Raw genomic sequence first — 20,337 nt, 5'->3', positions numbered from 1 at the left:
CAAATAAAGGAAGAGCACAAATATAAATTAAAGGACCTATAAACTGTCATTTCTGCTTGGTGTGCTTTTTGTTCAGCAGTTTCACAAATACACATAAAACATTTCTGTGCAATACTGACAAACACAGTTCAGAGATTTGGAATATTTGTGCTGCATTAATTACATATAACTAGAGCAGTGCATCAAAAGCCTTGCACAGGCAGAGGACTAAAAATTAATCATGAGCATGGGTAGTTTTGTAGTACTTTGCTACAGTGAAAACTAAATGCTTCCTTTTCCATAGCAAGCAGGTCTCTTAACACAAGTAGCATATTATGCACCTAGTGTTAAAAAAGCCAGCGAGAAACCTTTTGTGCTTTACATGAATGCAGTGTATACTGTCAGATACGTAGAGAAACACCTAAAGGGAAAGTGTGTCTTCCTCTGACCTGCAATACTAATTAACTAACTGGCTCCATGTAATCCTGCAGTTGTTTTGTGGTATCTTATTCTCAACCTAGCTTTAAAGCACTTCAGCCCTGAATCAATTTGGTTTTTACGCTGGCAGCTCGCTCCCCATTTCCCACCCATTCATCAGATCATATTCTTGTCTTTCATATTTTCCTCTCCTTCCTCCAAACGTACCCACTGAAAGTTCTGTTCAGACTGTTTGCTCCAATGAGCAGACCCTCATCATCGCTTTCAAGTGAGGTCACCATGTCCTGGGAGCTTTTTGTTCTGCTCAAAAGGCTTCCACAATGCCACTGAAGCATATTGTGCCTGTGCAGATGCTGGTGGGGAGTGCCTGCAGCACTTGTGACTGTGGGAGCAATGTCAGCATTTGCATTTTTGAGATATATATTACATTTTCAAGCAATTCTGCTCATCTTTACTCCTGCTTTCCAGCATTCTGTCTCTCACTTCACTATTTCAAGTAGGTCATCAACAACATTACTTGCTGTTCTCTCTCCTCTCCTCCATCATTCAAAGTAGGCTATCCAGGACATGGCATTCTTGCCACGTGTGGGTCGCCTTTAAACCCTGTTCTAGAAATCTGCCTTTTAACTTGACCTATGCAAGCAAACTGCCTACGTAAGTAATTCTGTCACATTTTTATAAGGGAGCAAAACATTTTGCAGTGTCACTGAAGTTTATGTGAAGCAACACAATATAGATGGTTCCCTCATGTGGAGAACTGCTGAACAAAGGCTGATGAAGTGCAAATGTCAAGAAAAAGTCCTCAAACCAGACCTTTCATTTCGGAACACAGCAGTGACAGTTATTAACACCATCAATCAGGCCAGAGCTATTACTCTGGCACAGACTTGTGCTTAGTGGGACTGACATCAGCACGAGAACAAGGCCATGGTTACAGGCTAAGAGAGACCTCTTGGGATTCATTTTCTGTTGCCTTGCAAATGTTTGGTCTCTGTATTTGCAGCAACTGTGCTCAAGATTGGTTTAAACAGTTCCCAAATACTAACTGCTACCACTCGCACAGATATAAATGACTGGGGGTTTGGAGTAGTGGAAATACAGCCCACATATTTCTCATGGGAGGAAAGATACAGGATGAAATTGTAAGATGGTAGAAATATCTGCTAATTCTCTCCTCAGTTTTCACCAAAGCAACAGAGGCAGAAAAGCAGTGAAGCTTATCACTCAAGCTGAGCCGAAGTGTTTTTGCTTTCACACAAAACCTCCCACAACATCAATATAACTTCTATGAACACTGGATCTAATGAAGTCTGGATTCCTAAGGACTTCTGTCTCATGGCCGACTGACTTGGGAGTTTAATAAGATCCAAGCACCAAATGAAGCTTTTTCTGTGAATGGGACATTTATTAGACCCTGAGTGGAGTCTCTGGAGTTTAATAAAAGAAAGTTCATGCTGCAATATTTCCTTTTGAAAGCACATTTTAGGTCTCTCTCCTCCAACTGGATTAATATCTTTTATGGAACATGTAAGAATTTAATTGCTGTGAAGGCTGGTGTTCCTCTACAAATCTGCTTGAAACTGACCCAAGATTTTGATTTACTAAGAGGAAAAGAATACTGACAGACGGACAGACATGCCCACATAATGTGCTCTCATTTGCTAGCAATAACCAGGCTAAAAAAATCCTGTATACTCCAGGGATGCAGCAAACACTAGAGGAGTGCACACTTGAGAAAAAGAGAAACCTAGAGATGTCTCTGATGTGGACCAGGTTAAAGCCCAAATTCACTGGGCAGTGAAACAGAATGATGATCCTCTTTGTTGTCCTTCTTTCCCTCTCCATCCCAGTCTTCTCCCTTAGCACTCCTGTTGCAGCATGTGGCCAGGATGCTATTCCCTCATCCAGTCACTGCTGGTGCAAGTTTAGAGAGCAGTTAGCAGTGCAGCAATTCAAGAAGCCAGCAGGAATATTTCAAATCAAAGCTTATGTCCCTGATTTAGAGTACCTATGATAGGCTTCCCATCCAAAGGGTATGGAGAAAAACAGGAGATGCAGCAGCTTCAATTTGACAGAAGGAGATATTCAGTAGAGATCATAGCTCAGCCCATGGGGCTTTGAGCTCAGATGCAAAAGTATAAGGCTCTACATAGGTTTACTACTCATTCAATTAACCTACAACTAAAAAGTTTTCAAAGAACAAATGAAGAATGAGAGCCAGACCTAGAAGAAGCCAAGGACTGAGCAGCATGGGCATTCACATGTAAAGTCAGTATTCATATTCTGGGTGCTGCAGATTAGTGAGGTGAATATTAAAAGTCACTGACCAAATGAAGACCAAAACCACCTTTTGATACTCTTAAAAAACATTTTCCCTTTAAATTTCAGCTCTTGTTCATTTTTCAGTATTCAGGGTTCCAAAGGCAGCATTTTCAACAAATATGACCAGCTTTATCAGAATGAAAGATACCGGAATAACTGATTTTAATATTGCTGTTTAAATCCTGGCACCAATGATGGCTGAGTATATATACATCTATATTCATGAACCTAACTCTGAAGAAACATTTTCTTTAGCTTTGCTCCTTATTAACTAACTGAAGAACACTGAAATCAGCTGTACTGAGAAGAAAAGTCAGCCAAGTTTTGTACATGCTGAAATAGTACAGAGAATGCTGGCATATCATATAAACACCTCAACCAAATGTCCTTTTCCTTCTAAATTCAGATTAACTACCTCATAATGAAGTATGAGACCAAAGTAATTAGTCAGAGCTGGGTGATTTATTTGCCACAACTTACAATCTTTTCAACCCCAGCTGTCCTTCCCTCCCTGTTATGAATGCAGAATACTGCGCTTAAGAATGAGAAAGTGGTGAATAACAAACACAGAATGATTAAGAAGAAGTGTTTCTGTCAAAACTGATATTGGAATAAATGATTAAACCCATTCATAATCAATTCATTTATTAAAGTGAATGCCTTAAAGTGAAAGCTTGTCATTTATGGTAGGGTTTTTTTGCAATGGGCAGTTACTTTGTGTATTTATTGAAAGAGTCCATTTTTGTACTCTGGTAAATCAAAAAATACTGATTTTGAGCAAATCTTTGATTTAATTCTCAGAACAAATTTAGCTTTGAGAATCTGTTTTATTAATCTTTACATAAGTCCCTCTAAACATACAGCTTGTGAGCAACCCCCATTCTCTTGATGTAAACACCATTTGTAATTCAGCCAAAGCCCAACTTAAGTGGACACAGGACAAATTCCCTTTTCATTTATGTTTATGCCACTCTGGAATAAACTGCAAGCCTGGCAAGGATGTATAATTGTTTCTGACTAAGTGAAAATATCATCCCCTTATTTGCATTGATACAATTTCAGATCAACATGCCTGACTTCAATGAGATGTGATTATTTCATGGGGTTTTCTGGTTACCAGCAACAATTTGGGAAGAAGACTGTCATGCAAATTTGATACTTTTCAGAACATGAATTCTTGGCATTTATTTTGTGTCTGGGCTTTACTGCAGATGTGAAAAACCTCTAAAGTATGGTTGTTGTGAAAAATTTCAGTAGGTAGATTCACTTAAACATTCAAAACCTAAAGCCTCCAAACAAAAAACGTTACCAAAAGCATATTGTCAGCAATATGATTTCACATCTCAGTGACAAAAAATTACACAGTAAGTATTACTATACATAGACTTAGAAAATGACACTGGCCACTTTTTAGGGACACTTTCATATGCCATGATTTATTATGTTGTTTAGAATATTTACTGGCCTGCATATGCTGGAACATGTCTTAATTTCCCAGAATGCTGAAACATTGGCAAGGCATTGAGAAATGTGCTGCAATAGTTTCCTGTAGGTGCTGCAGCATGGAAATACTTGGATTGTTCATGGAAAAAGAAGTTTATTTCTGCTTCTATAAAGATAAGGCCCTATTCCAGCTGAATTCTGATATCCCAAGAGCAATATGAAGAACAAGATGGTCTATGAGATGATTTTTCTCATGTATGATTTTGCAGAAGCCCTTTCTCCATGGCACTAGAACTATGTTGTAGAGTAAGGTAAACTATAAACTTGTCTCTGGCAAGTAGCATATCTATCAAAAACCAGGATTTTAGGGCTATTTAAACCTACTTACAACTTCTTGGCATATATGATTTCAGCCTCCAAATTTACATTTTCCATTTCATTTTAATTTAAGGGAAAATCCCTGCTGCAACGTTTTTGCTAAAGGGCATTTGCATTTTTTTAAAGGAACTGAAAACTATTGAAACTCACCATTTCAGGCTTAGTGAAACATTTTGTTATTGAGAAAAATGAGCAAATATTTGAACAAAAATACACACTTGTGTATGGCCACGCATTATATTGCCAGTAAAACAGTTGTTTGTACAGCCTGAGATGCAGATTACAAGGAGAAGGCAAGGGAGCAGACTCTGCAGCTGGCACCATTCCCTGCAACTTAGAGATATCTAATCTGGTTATTGATGCCCGAGGCAGTTGTTACATAGATCCAAGAAGCAAGTAAATGTGCTTCAGGTATGTTTAAGTTCCATGAAGTACCATGGCTCTTGCCTGCTGATGTGCAGTGATAGAGCACAGTCAGAGCCTCCAGGCAGGAGCAGTGCTTGCTGCGGTGGGCTCCTGCAAGAAGAGGTGCCAGAGCAGAAGCCAAGGTACCCAGAAGCTGAATGATCTTAAGACAATTACTAGTTTAAGGTTGAGTTTAGCACAATTTAGCAGTTGACCCTGTTCTCCTTTACATGGAATAATATGTGTCTACCAGACCAGTGAGAATAAAAAATGCCTGTTTATTCCAGAATCAGGAACAAGAAAGCTGAGGTTCCCCTCCTCATATTTGCAAATACTTAAGGTGTAGTGACATGTGAAATGGAACATGGACATACTTTTCTGTTTTGACTCTAGTTATAAAATCCCTGAGTGCTTCTGTGGCAGCAGCATTAGATTTCATTGTTTGCCCGTGTGAAATCTGGTAAGAACTACTCAAAATGCTGACCCCACATTCTTCATGTATACATGAAGATTCATACAGTCTTCATACAAGATTATAGTCACCTGCTGTTACTCAGTCTACTTAGAAATGAGTAACAAGATCTCACAATTGTTACGCAGTGTTTTTTAACTGTGATTTTCTAACTATGAAGGACTGAGGAAAGGGCAAGGAGAAAATGAAATGCACAATTAACTGGATCCTGGTTATTAGCTTACACAGACCATAATATAAATTTAAAATGTCACTTGGATGCCTTAAGATTTTTTCAAGTAGAGCTTTTCTCCCATTTGAAGCTGATTAATTCAGGTGTTTACTGGGAAGCACCAATCCCTTACTTGTGCCATCTGCAAGTGTGGGGCACTGACTAGTCAAAAGTACCATTTATGTTTCTTCATGGTCATCTTTGTATCTTATTAACCACAAATTAGAGATGCAGTAAGTGTCTTTTAGTCCTGTTTCTTTTACACTGCTCTTAAAACAAGAACTGAAAGGCACTTTGAGAAATGTACTGAAATGCAGTAGCTTCACTACAATACTAGTGTTGTGTAAATACTTACCGTAATGCTCCTGCTTGATTTAGAACAGACTTGGATGTAAAAAGAACATACATTTTTTCTATTAGTAGTTCAAGCAAATCAGTTCTTAATGCTGGACTAAAGCAAAGCACTTTCAACTTCTGTTAAACTCCTTAGACGAAATATCTCAGAATAGTAAGCAACTTTCCAAAGCAATATTTTAAATAATAAAGTATTCTTTATATAAGCCCCTCTATGCATTCAGATGCCATCTCACAAAACAAAAATCAAACATACAGTTTTGCATTTATATGGTACACCTTAGAGTAATTGTGTGAATGGAAGATCCACTCCATATGGTGCAGTCCAAAACTATCTGATTCATACAGCATATTCTGATATATGATCCTTGTACAAGAAACTAAGTTATCTGTCTCCACAATGTTTAGAAAAGTGACAACACATGAAAACCAGATGTCTACCTGAGTGATGTCCATTCCAGAGTCACAGCTCAATGGCTGGGTTGATGTGAGGCCGTTCGAACCTATTATTGTTGTGATCACACCGTTCTCATCAATTTTCCGAATCATGGTTCCGTCAACAAAGTAAATAAAGCCATGCTTATCTACAGTGATACCTGGATGAAGGGAAAGGGTAAAAAAGAGTATTAGTACTGACAGTATCTAGATTAAAAGGTATGAGCTTAAAATGTTCCCTTTCCTCCTAGAAAACCTACTGATTAGAAAGGTATGACTTATTCTTTTTCTGCCCATTACTTCTCTGAGGCTTATACAAACTGTATATAGAAAGATAACACCCATATATCAGCCTCTCTCTTACTTACAGAAAGAGGGAAAATATAAGGCAGAAACAGAACAAAGCAGCAGAGGCTTTGTTTGTAGTGCAATTCTAAATACATAGAATTCTATATACATAGAATTAAGCTCTTCCATAACTATTTCACATTCATTACAAAGTGGGACAAGGCTAACTTATCTTGCAGTTGATTTTACTTCATTTCCATTTTCTTTGTTCTCATGCAGGGGCAAATTTTTTTATTACTGTACTTTCTGAATTACCAGTGTCTGAGCAAGAAAGCCACAGAAAGGGAGAGACTTTTGTCCTGATATGTGTTATACATATATGTGGTGCTAACTGGGCTCTGCTTGGCAGGCAGAAGGAAAGTCTGTGCTGCAGAATGCACTGCAGTGCAGCATTGCCCAAGAGGATGGTCATGTACTGGAACCAGCCTCTTGACAAGAATGGGTTTCAGCAGGAACTAGTGCAGCTGTCCTACCTCTGGATCTGCGGTAGCTCTGACACCATTGCACTGTACTGCTCAGGAAAGATGGACCCTAGAACAAATGTGAGGGCTACACAAAGGACATGGTCTTCTGTATTTCAGTGGGGAAACTGAGGCACGGAGGGCTTACTGTCTCGCATTAGCAGTGTGTGGTACAGCCATGTCACATCTCATTCCCTAATTCTGTCCCAGTCTAACAATTTCTACCCAGTTCTTCCTACATTCAATTTGTTAAACTCTTCTATATTGCATGAACTGTAAGAAACATCCTTTTTTTCCCCTGAAATGTTGAAAATATGGCTAGAAAAGCACTTCTATTCATGTTAGGTTTGTGAAATCCTTTCTACCAAAACAGCTCAATATTTTGCCTTTTAAACTGCTTTATACTTTCTCATTTAAAGTTGCATAACTTCGCAATTATAGCAGCTGCTGTGCAAAGCCAAACTATTTTAATGATGAATTTATGTTCTGCTACACAGGAATGAAAGGCAGAGGACTTGATTTGGATAGTGGCTTATATGGTTCTTGATTTTTGTCCCCTGCACTTAGCACAACAGAAGACAGCATGTACTCTTGAGTTTACAAAACACTTGTCTGCATGCCAGTTTAGGTTCTCACACAGCAATTCCACACCCCATTAAAAAAGAAAAAAAACCTCAAACTGAATTCCCTCACTTCCCATCCCCATTTTCTTATACTTCTTATATTTCTTCAAATAAAGCAGTTGCAACTGGAAGCAAGTGAGAGTAAGCAGTCTGGCGAGCAGGAGCAGGATGAGGCAGCCCTGATGGGGAGGATGCATCTCCCATGGAACTGGGAGAAGGGGGGTACTGTCTCCCCAGCCCACTAAACAAATCTGTGCCTGGCAGTTGGAAATGCCTGGGGACTAAGTCTGAATTACATACACATTTGACTGTCATAGACTTTCTCTTAGTGTTAACACCCAGTGGCAGGGTCCCAAGAAAAACTGCCCATGACTGCTTCTTTTCTAACAGACAGTAGGAATAATGTCCACACCACTTTCTCTGCCACAGCAGGAGACCAGCATGGGCTCTGTGCTGTGCTAGATCAGGGTCACCTCCTCTGAAGGAGAGTTTCCATCTCATACATGGGCCGAGAAGAAGGCACTGAGGCTGTGACGACTTGCAGGGGGATAAGCTTTTGGGTACACTTTGCTATCATGTCCCCCACTGCCCAGTTCCCATCCAGAAGTGCCTCATCACACAGGTGATGTTTAGGCACTATGCCAATGTCTGAGGGTATCATCACAAAAAGCACCCAAAGGCAGTTAATTTTAGTGTCTAGCTCTCCTATTATGTCCAGCAGAAAGAACATCTATCAGCACAGTGTTGAAAACTAATTCTTTAAACTGTTAGTTCGCTATATTCATGAATATAGAGAACTAACAGTTTAAAGAATTAATTTTCTTTATAATAATATATAGCACAATACCTCCTGCTGTTAGAAGAGGGGTATTCACCACCCTGTTACCCTCTCCATCCAGGGCAAAAAATGCCCATGGACTACCGAAGTGCTGCAGGGTACAGGTTTAAGCTGCATGACTTCATTATGTAAAATGGCTGATCACTGAAATATCCAATTTTCCAGGACAGATATCACCTGTGGGATTGAAATTACCTGGAAGGGCTGGATGGATTAGCTGTGGGAATCAGGGAGGTTATAAAAAGGCTGGAGGAAGAGCTGGTATCTTAGGGCCTGACTCCATGCCAGCCCACCAGCTCATACATTGTGCCTCCTTTGCTCCCTTAGAGGATCTTTGCTCTTTAATTAGAGAGCAATGGTGCTTTGAGAAGTTACAGAGCAACTGGCAAGCTCCTGGCTGTCTGCTTCTGAGAATCCAATTATAACTCTGAAAGGCTGAAGGTGAGCTGAGGTAAAGAGTGCATCTGAGAAGCAAAAGGGTTTGTGTTAGTGTTGGGGAGGGTGACCTGTGCATTCCAGCTCTGGGGAAGGGGTGGTATGTCTGTCTGTCCCTCATGCACACTAAAGAGACTTTGTGCTGAGGAGACCTATACACACAAAAGGCCAGAATTAGGGATGCCCATACGGCTGGAGCTGAGGGCCAGTGCCTCCTCAGAAACAAAGGCTAGATGTGTGAACTGCAACATCCCTTTTGATACGACTGAGCTGCTAAAACATCCACCCTAAAATTCAACCAAAGCAAAAAGAAACTCAGCCTGGTTATTAATGACCATATAAGCAATTAATACATAGATCTGATGTGGTTTTTCCCAAATTATTCTGAGGGAATGCACATGGCAGAAGCCAACAGAGCAAACTGCACTGAAAGGACTTCACCTTCTGTGGTGCACCTAGAGGTCTGCAGAGGTTTTCAGGACAATACTTACCAAAGGCCAGAGGCATGAGATGCAGTTTTGTCTGTACATGGATAAATCTCTTCCAAAAAGGAAAAGGGCTGCCACAGTCTGGGGTCCTACCATAGCACAGGTAGGGCTGGGCTCTGAATGTTCATGCTGAAATTCATTTCTGAATGAAACATGCTAAGAGATCGATGAGAAGGGCTGGATCCTTGAGGTCCCTTCCAACCTGGTATTCTATGATTATTAGTAAATGGAAAAGATGCTAGGAAATTGTTTGAGGGTTTTCTCTTCATATATATGTGAAGTTTCAGTCCCAACCTCCTGAGAATCTCTTCAAGAACCCTTTTGGGAAGAAAAAGCAATGCAGGACTGATGTGGCAGGGAAGGACTGAAGAGCAAGGACCATCCTATGTGACACTTGTGGTATGCATGAATCTCTGATTGTTGGGGGTGTTTCTAACCTTACTGCTATTTTACAATGGAGCAATATTAGATAGGATTGATTTGCTTTCCAGTATGGCTCACAGGCTCAGATGAGAAACTACAGCACATGTGCTGTGTCTTAGTCTGTGTTTGCAGAGGGGTGGTGCTGCTTTGTAAGCAAAGAACTGTGCTTCTCACCTGGGCAGTGCAGCCCTGGATCATATCCCTGCCATAGATAACACAGTGCCAGGATCTATCACTACGGCAAATGCATCTTCTGTTTTACACAATTTCCCTGTGAACAGATGGCTGTGTTGGCTGCAAATCCTCCATTATATAAAAATCAAAAATTATGCTGCAATGAAATAAAGCTACTCAGCTGTGTTGCTGAATGGGTTTCAAACACTGACCATGTAAGAAAACTAAACATCCTTTAACATTAATAGTGTACATTTTGCTCTCCAGCCACTGCAGAAAAGCAATCTATCTGCAAGGGAAGTACATCTGCCAGTGTGAGGGCATAAACAGGTCTATGTCTTCAGTATTTGTACTAAAGATGAGAAATTCCTGGTACTTCCCAATAACCAAGTTTCAAGTATCAGTATTCAACCAGAAACTACTGCTTCCAGTCCTTACGTATACTAAAACATGACCTTACCTATTTAAAAGATACTTAGCAGTTATGTCTTGTTGACAAATACCCTGTACAAGGCATCCATTGGAAAACAAAATACGGATTTGTGGCTAAACTGTCCCAATTTATTCTTTATTAGAGCTGGATTCATTAATGCTCCTGTCACATCGTGCATAATGCTTCACATAATCTGTACTCCAAGAGCTTATTTTTAATCCTTTTCTGACGTACAGTGTAATGCAGAATCAAATCACATGCAGCACTTCAATTGTGCTTTAATCACCGAGGAACTTGGAGAGGAAACATGCACATGCTGAGTGTAATGAATTGCACTGAGTTTAAGTAGGAACACCGTTCATCCCACCAGTGAGTTAAAAAGGTCATTTTGGGGTATCTTTTCTTTGCATAGAGCATGAGATGTAGTTTGTATTAAACTCAGTCTGAATCTGTATATTTTTAATGGAACTGTAGCACTAAACTGTATGCCCAGCAGATGCTGTCGTAGGCACAGATGTGACCTATTGCACTAATGACAGACTTACCTTGCTTGCGTATGAGATTACTCATTAAACACTGATGTCTGAGTAAGGACAAACTAAACTTATGCAAGGATTTAGTCTTGTGGCTGAGCACAGTCTCTTTTTCTGAGTAACATACTTGCACTGAAGGACTGGTTTTAGTCTTCTCTAGTCACTGGAACTGTCTTAGGACTAGATTTTATACCTGAATGTAAACCAGTTGCTCTTATGAACATTTATGTCCAGTGGATTTACGTGCAGACACCTTTGAACAATAGTTATAACACTTAGGTCTTTTAATCAGTACCATTTAAATTCTGTTAACTAACATCAAAAGTGAACTCTGCTGCTGCAATCACACATGGCTACTACGTATCATCACTACAGAAAGGCTCTGCAGAAAGAAATCTGCTCTTTATAGCTGTTTTCGACACAAAAGAGTACTTAGTGAATGGGCTGGGTACAACTATGATAAACACAGAAGGTGGACTATAACTTCTCTAAGTTCTCAGAAGTGATTTTGGTTAAAGGATTAATTCCATTGACAGATCTGCCTCAGTGTATATACATATATGATTACAAATGCAAATAACACTTGAAAGCAAATTAATCACTTTTGTCTGTGGCTCTCATAGGTATAAATTCAATATATATATGATTTCTAGACTGAAAGAACAGAGGTATAATAATTTTGGCATTTCAACATTAATGTAGCTAAGTTTATATTGCTAAAAAATGGATTAAAGGTAATGCAGTTAATTCCCCTTTAAGATATTTTCTTTCCTTTTTCCCCCCACTGCCATCTTAGTCTGCACTTGCATTCTAAGAGACTTTTTGGGAACAAATCCCCTTTGAATGCATCAACAAAGGGTAGCTAGAGCTATATGTTACCCACTTATGGAAATTCTACTTTACAGTTTTCTCTCAGCTAAAAACTTTGCAAATGAGCATTTTACACTGAAAACTTCTAATTAAACTTCTGAGGAGTTTGAGAAAGAACATCTAAAACTACTGGTGAGGGCCGATAAAAGAGAATGCCACCTTCTGCTGAAGAAAAACTGTATTTAGAAGGAACTTGTGATTCTCATAAAACTTTTAATAGGAAGAAGTGCATCAAATTGGTTAATTACCATTTTATGGTGGTAAAAGGGCAAATTACATGCCATCCATTTCCAAACTTCTAAATGTCTCCGGTGCTTTTAATTAAAGCTGCCATCTAGAAACTACTAAAGCAATTTTATGCAATTAGTTATTTATAGGTTACCATAATACACCACTCAAAATATGATTCAAGTGATTTGCAGTCTGTTGCTTTGTGATCTTTGTCATCTTTACTTCATTACTGTCACAGTACCAGCGGCAAAATATTCAGCAGTTCTTTATCAGCTGGAACATGACTTCAGTACTTGCACTCTATAGTGATGTTCTCTTTAGATGCATAGCAGTAGAGTTGGAGCATACAGCACTTCTAACTAGTGACTGCAAATGATAATGTCCTGTTTCCTGTCTGAGACATGATGACTGGGGTCATACTACTGACAGAGGTGAGCAGAAAAGTTATGCATTCACACAAAGGTTGGATGACATCTAGGGAAACTTGCTGTCCAAAAAGTTTACCTTAAATGTTCTATGAGATTCCAAGACTTCTGAAATCACAGGTAGCTAAGACTACTTAAGAGAAAAATAATGAATAAATTTTGCTGAATCAAAAATGGCATGAGATGATTTTTTTCTGCTGTTCTATGATGCATACATGACAGCGATTCAATGCTGCAATCACCCTGGCTTCTCTACTTCTTACTTTATATATTGCTAATGAAACATCTCACCCCATTCTGCTTTCCTTTTTGGATGGTATGGAATGGTTTAAAAGATCTTAGGAATTTAAAGAATAGCAAAGGTTGCTGAATAAATGATTTTCAAGCAGGTCCTGTTTTCACAAGAGGCTGTATTAGGAATTTGGTGTACATCCTACTGAAGGTAACAGGAATCTTTTAGCTGAGCAGGAGCATGCCCTGAACAGGCTACTATCATTTGACAAATGTAAAGGTTTAATCTGAGCAGTTGTTCTTACAGGTTTCCTTAGAAAGTATTGCTGCAGCTGGTGAGTAACAAGACTGATTATTTCACATGTAAGCTACTGAGCACACATATTTTCAAAACCATGTTTTTTCCTTTTTTTTTTTAGTGGTATTTCCTTAGTAATTTCAAGCAAAATGAATAAAACTACACTGCAGAACTGATTTTTAATTTAAGCTTTCATTTGTATTGCTAGCTCATGGCCATGGTCTCAGTGAAAAAGGTTCTTCCCTGCAGCTGTGTATAAGGTATTTTTATGCATGGGATTCAGAATGTCTACATTTCCCTAGTGCTTACTTTGAGGTCACTGCACTGCATTCAAATGCTCTTCACTCAGTGTGCAGCTTTTAATTTCTTGAGGCTTAGACTGTACACACAGCCTGCACAGACAGTGTACACATCTACCTTCTAGTTCTGGAGTCCAGTCTGGACCCAGGAATTAGAAAGTGGACATTGCAGGTCCTCAGATGCTTAAATCCTTGGATTTAGTGCTGGGCTTCCCAAATGTAAATCACTTCTGAAGCTGAGGGTTCGATCATCAGGGTGACCTATTGTTTTCACAAAAGTTACTTAGTTTGCATTTCCACCACAGCTGTCCTGAGTGAATGCTCTGAGTTGGTCACAAATATAAGCTAATTGAAATCAGATCCTGATCTAAACCACTTTTCTTGGTGTACTGACTGGGAGAACCTCTTGCTCATGGAGAATATGGTAACTTGATTGTATCAGCCTCTCACTGCCTCTGTCAATTAAGTCTGGGAAGCCAAATCTATTTACATGTCTAAAGCTGACTGATTTCAGAAGTGTTTAAAGCCTTTAAAGCATTGGCCTTGCAGTGCTAAGTGGAACTCCTCCCAGGTATGTCTATTAATTTTAGTGCTTCTTACTGATCAAATACTCAATGACTAGTTAAAATCAGAACACTGTCCCTTACTTAGTGTGTTATAAATACAAATCCAGATAGTTTAAATGGTAGTGGCGTTGACTAGATGTGCCATAAATACTCTTTATCAATATAACCCAAACCCACCAAACAGAATTCCCCACCCCCAAATTAAAATCTGCTACTTTTTAAAGTTCAAGTGATTGGAATTCAGTCAATGATTAATACCTTGTGAAGTTACTTCTTCATTTTCAATATCATCTTGTGTAATAAATGTGTTCAGCTTGTCACAGATCTTATTTTATGTCCCCACCTTGTATCATTCCACATTCTGCTTAAGTACTTGGTCATCTATTACATGACTCATTAGTCTGAGATCTCTACAGAATTAAAGTTGCAGTAAAAAATATATTGAAGTTCAAATTTCAACTACATCACCCATGCATGTTTAAAAGCATCTTTCAAAGTCAGCTCAACATACAATAGTGCAAGATTAATGTTCACTAAGCCGCATCTCTAGTCCCTCCACAGAGAAGTTGGAAGGGACTCAACAAAGCTATATGTGATTGCTACTTGCAAAATAGAAGTTGTGGAAAATGGATCAAATCATAATTGATTAGTGTGACTTCATGATGTTTTCCTGTCTGGCTTTTAATTCCCCACCACTAGGCAAAAGCAGTCTTGACAAAGATAATGAGAAATAAAAGTTGATGAAAGATGTAAATCATTAAATAACAATCTAAGACTTTCCCAAAACCTACCTGTGTGCCCCCTGAAGTAGAAATAGTGTTTTGAGTTCAAAAAAGTTAAACCAGCATTTAGAAAAGTCAGTAAGAGTAGCAAAAATGAGATGACAGCTTTCGAGCTCTAACTAACCAAGGTGAGATGGCTGCTGAATGGAGTTCTCAGATATCACCTTCCTATCAAGTAAGAGGTAGATTTAATTTTCAGTTGTAACAGGAAAAGAAAGGAATATTCAGAACAACAATAAGGCAAATGGGGAGGGGGGGAAGCTAAAGATTTTTCTGTATCAGTTTAAAAAAGAAAGACTAATCTTGTCTGGTCATTGAGTAATGCAAGTGTTTATATCTAATAACATCTTGGCAATTACTCTGTCTTTATATGCATTATAATGTACCTATTTTTGCATTGTAAAAATGTCAGAGGTGAGAAATTGAAGCAATCAATTTACTTGAGGTCAAATACTACATAACACTGTTGCTTTGTGTTCTATTAGTTTTTAAACATGGATAAGATGTTGATGAGTCTCTGGACTCACCAAAATTTCTGTCAGTGTTTCTTGCCTCCAAGGAAAAATATCTGTATCCTGCTTGAATGTTATTCCAGTAGAAATGTGATGACATCTGACTTGACAATTATTCCAAGAACAAGCAAAATAAGTGATACAAAAGAATCTCTCAACCAGTATTTACTCATGTGAGACTTTTAGCTTTCTTAATAATAGATTTATGGGTACTAGGGAAGTACTTCCTACTACTTTCCAAGGTTATTCAACCCCTTACAGTTTAGAGTAAACAAGGACAGGTACTTTCAAGGCTGCTAAGATAATACACAGCTAATTGTTCTGACTGTTGGTGACTACAGGTTAGTGCTGCAATTTGCTGTACAAAGAGGGCGTGTGGCAATTCATAGTTCCTTGGGATTGAAATCCAAACCATAACAAATCTGACAATTTCAAACTGATGTAATGTAGAGTTGATGCATACATCAAAAGCAGCTGGGAGCCATTACCTGAATTTGCTGATATATGAGCCATTGTCTGCTAACAGTTTTTAATATTAGCTGGCTACCCCAGCACTCATGAATTGTACTTTTATTCCTCTTAATTTCATTATGACTAGAACCTTCTGTTCAGGAAGCTGGCCATGAATGGGCATTTTTAAAGTAAGTACCATATTACAAATTTTCACCAACATACTTTCCCAATAAGAAAATAAGATGGAGCAAGTAATTGTATTATAGTTAGATATAATCAATCGTAATCAGCAATAAAACAGTGATAATTTCCCTGCTAAAGGATCTGAAAACTTTTGTTTTCCTCTATTTTTAGAATTGATTCATTACATTAATTAGTTGCTTGAAGATTAACACTTATTTGTACACCTACCTCACACTTACCTTCTATCATTAAAGACATGTTAAAGTCACTCTAATTACAACGTGTCTCTTGCTAAGCCTTAAACCAGGATTATTTGCTTGTCTTATAGATGTTTCTGCCTGGATATACATTCAAATTTCCTACTGATATACAGCCATCCTTTATTAGCTCATGAAAAATAATCAAAAGCCTTCCTTAGAGCTAGTCATTAGGAGGAAGTGGTGTACTACAGGGGAAGCATGTTAAACACCGCTCAGGCTTCTGCCATGGGAGCTGTTGAGTTCCCTTTGTTGCAAGGATTTTGATGGGAGATGAGGATGATCACCAAATCCAGAGACTTTATCACAGTTCTAATGCACACTGCAGGGGATTAATTGTGGCATTGGTGCAGATTTGGGGCTTCACACGCATTTTGCCTGTGACAATATGGGATGTACTCTGGCAGGAAGGCTGCATCAAAATACTAATTTTGTGTGCAGTAGGTGAGATGCTCATATTTTGCAAAGTACATTTAATAAGGAAGGACAAACTAGAGTCCCAAATAAACTTGATTTTGCTGGCAGTCTGATTTAAGAGACCTGATTTAATGTGTATTAGTGTCGTTAACATTACAGGAATCACCTGAATGCATAAAATCTAAAAAACGGACTTTGTAATCATATTATCTGCTTAAAAAATTAATTAAATGCTGCCACCTCACAATCCAAAAGTAATAAAAGAGGAGTTTTTCCTTGTGTTGACACAGAAGGAAAGAGTATTTCAGAGGATGGAGCCTACTGCTCATGCTACTCCCTCATAAAGAATTGGTATTAAAATGTGAATGAGCTTCATGAAATTATTTGGCTTAGTTATAGCTGGTTAAATCATCAACTAAGACTCTTGTAAATGCAGTTGCATCTGAATTTCTAAGTAACAGAGGGAAATGACAGATGACCAACACCAAGTGCTTCAGGTATACTCTTTTCTTACCTCTTGGACTGTTGAGAGAGGCCTCGGATGCCTTTCCACCATCTCCGCAGTGGCTCTGGTCAAATGGAAGGCACTGATCACCCGTTCCTGCCACCACGTCTGCGTTTTTGGGCAGATCCTTTGTTTCAACAAGAGATTTTGCTTTGTAGACTTTTCTGGTGTTGGTATCTGACAGGTAAAGGGATTCTGAGACTGGATCAACAGCCAAGTAGTATTTATGTGCAGGGCTTGTACTAAAATAGAAGAGCATCAAAGTTAATTGTTTTTCTTCTTTTTGGCAGGATAAGTGTTATATTCTACTTTTCTGAAGACATCTGTTCAATGATTTGGAGATGACACAGGTTTAAGAAAGACCAGTTTTAATGTAGTTCATGCAAGCAGAACTACTAAGAATGAACTGGTACTGGCTGCACAGCCTGACCAGACAGCTAGATATCAGTAAACTTATGCAAGGAGTGGTGGAGTTGGTCTGTCCATCAGTCCCAAGCCACCTAGTGTAAAGCTAACTGAAGTGACTTTAGCCTAGTTATTACTATCAAAAGCAAAGTCATTTTTCTATACTTGACAAGTCCTAGTACTATTGGCACTGAAAACCAATCTACAAGTTGCAGGAAAGTGAATCGCAGATTGTCTGCATCGGCACAAATACCCACTCTTGGTTATTTTTATCTGTTTCTACACCTTAAGAAATATGAAGGTGTGAAATATGGTGCCTTAATTCATGCCGACTGTATTGTCAGGAGCAAGGCAGAAGGCCAACTACTGTCAGTGCAACTAGGCATGAATTAATGCATCATAATTCATGCATTGAAGTGCCTTATTGAGATTATAAAATGTTATTTAAAAATATTTACATATGTTAATTAAATGATAAGGATCATAAATTCTAATCAGGGAACTGGGCTGCATCTTATTAACCAGTGGGACTTTTTGTTTCTCTTTCAGTGCTAAGCTAACTTCCAGTTGGAGGAATCTGTCTGAGCACATGGCACACCACAGTGTCCTGAGCCTGGTGAGACTGCAGTGTGGTTCTTATTATAACATAAGATAAAAATCCAGATAGGTGTAGAGACTTTATATGACAGTTCGTTGGGCTAGACGCTGAGCTGCCCACACCCCCTGAACTCTCTGTGGGAATTCCCATCTGCTCTGCAGATCAGGAAGATTGTCAAATTCCTATTATGTTTTAAGAGACATTTTTATTAACATTTGTTAATTAACTAATGCTTAAGATTGCTGCCACAAATGTAGGAAACGAGTTACTTGGTTCTGTTAGTGGTGAATTTGACAACAGCTGGGGAACAGATGTGAAACCCAGTCCAAGGAAACATGATGAATGAGAGGACAGTGGTATGATGACAAATGGGTAAGAGGATGAGGTAAAGGCAACTAATGCCAAATTACGTATCACCAGTATTATAACATTTTGTTGAAAACATTAAGAATCATTTGTGCTCTGGAGTGAGCTCAGAGGAGACCAGGCAGACAAAAGAGGACTTTAATGAAATATTTCAGTGGAAAACGTTGAAAGGAAAATTTAAGATGTTAAATAAACATTCTTTATCATGTAAAACCTGCAAAGAACCAGGGTTCATTATATAATCTCCTTGTGGATACATTTTCTGTCATCCTTCTTGTTACATTTAACAGGGCAGCTGTTAGAAAACTCCTGATGTTTATGCTTAAAGCCTTGCATAGTGTTGGGGAAAAATGGGAAAAACTTACTATGTATGCACAAGTTTGCAATCCAATCTGTATCTGAGTTTATTTAAATTAGCTTATTTAAAAGCTGTATGAAGTAGACTAGGATCCACAATGAATCTTTCTACAAGTTATTTCTATCCTGTAGTAATTTTTTTCCTGTAACCTTAAAGCCTAGTTTCCATTTTAACCAGTTATTAAGTTTGCTATTATTAAAATCTTGATGACAAGAAAAACAAATGTGCTAAGTTTGTTTTTGAAGTAAAAAATAAGTTCAGTGGTCTTCTCTCTTCACTGGTTTCCAAAGTCTATCTCCTTTTACACAGTATTTTATGTGTCCTGGTGTAAAGAAACCTCTTCCCTTGCACTTTTGGAGACTGGAAGTTGTAGTGATCAGCAAGCTGATTTTTTTAGAAAGGGAACAAATCAAAAGTATTTTAGTATAAATAAAGGTGAATTTGATTAACATTTGTATTTATTAAATTCAGAGTCCTTCTCTATATCCAGATTTCTAAAAGGACTTCTATAAGACTGTTTCCTCATGCATAGCTCACATATTACTCTTCCTGTGTCTTTCTTACCTGTGTCTTGTGTCTCTATTCCTAGCAAGACAGATCAGTTCAGGGTTAGAAGAAAAAGAAAGAAAAACACAAGAAATGTTAGTCACCAACAGAACTGCATTATTTGCCTGACTGCTCCCAGAGCTGTAACCCAACAACAAAACATTGTTTATCTTGTTAGTATTATTTCTTTCCCTCAAACTGCTTCCTTTCCACTGCCAGCACAAACTGCATCACCATAGTGTTATTAGCCGGAGACTCATGGCTGTTAAGTAAGAGAAATTCACAGTATCAGTGCCAATATTTTCCTGCCTTCCCCTGAGGCCCTGAAAAGGAATAGAAGCTGGAGTCATAATTACATGGGAGACGTTAATGGTGGCACAGACCCAGCCTGTGACCCGTGAGACTGCAGTGCCAGGTTTGCTCTTGTCTGCTTAAACCCAGTCACATCCTCTGTTACAGATGGAAACTATTTAATTGTATTCATTTTAAAGAGGGTAAGTCTATCTTCAGCCACAATTCTGTGCCGTGACATGATACTCTGCATATTTGCTATTGAATTATGGGGTTTTCCTCAAAAGTACTCTTCATGGAATACTTTAACTTTTTGAGAAAACCATGAAAAATCTCACAGTAAGAAAAATTAGCTTTATTCATTCTGTGCTTTGTAGAAGTTCACTATGCAAAACCCGTTCTAAAGGCCACTAAACTGCCCTTCTAACTGATGACTTTAGAGTAAGAGTTAAGTTTCCTGTTGAGTTTGTTTGAAAGTTGGTGAGACATTTGCTCACAAGGCAACCAAATGTGGCTGCTTCTTGAAGTCCTGAGAGAAAAAAACCTCATTG

General features: G+C 38.6%; 1 protein-coding gene across 3 annotated transcripts in view; it reads right to left on the bottom strand.

The window, feature by feature from the left end:
- TENM1 (teneurin transmembrane protein 1) overlaps nt 1–20,337 on the bottom strand; it is a 235,949-nt gene that overhangs the window by 36,534 nt on the left and 179,078 nt on the right. For all 3 annotated transcript variants that reach the window (XM_034063828.1, XM_005148358.2, XM_013128841.2), the window contains 3 exons: nt 19,514–19,534; nt 17,232–17,464; nt 6,444–6,598 (listed from right to left, as the gene is read on the bottom strand). In XM_034063828.1, the coding sequence (XP_033919719.1) occupies nt 6,444–6,598; nt 17,232–17,464; nt 19,514–19,534 (409 nt within the window). The remainder of the gene's footprint in view (nt 1–6,443; nt 6,599–17,231; nt 17,465–19,513; nt 19,535–20,337) is intronic.

Source organism: Melopsittacus undulatus, chromosome 6 (genome assembly GCF_012275295.1).
Source record: "Melopsittacus undulatus isolate bMelUnd1 chromosome 6, bMelUnd1.mat.Z, whole genome shotgun sequence".
In the NCBI taxonomy this organism is placed as follows: domain Eukaryota; kingdom Metazoa; phylum Chordata; class Aves; order Psittaciformes; family Psittaculidae; genus Melopsittacus; species Melopsittacus undulatus.
This window is presented reverse-complemented; position numbering and strand designations above follow the sequence as displayed.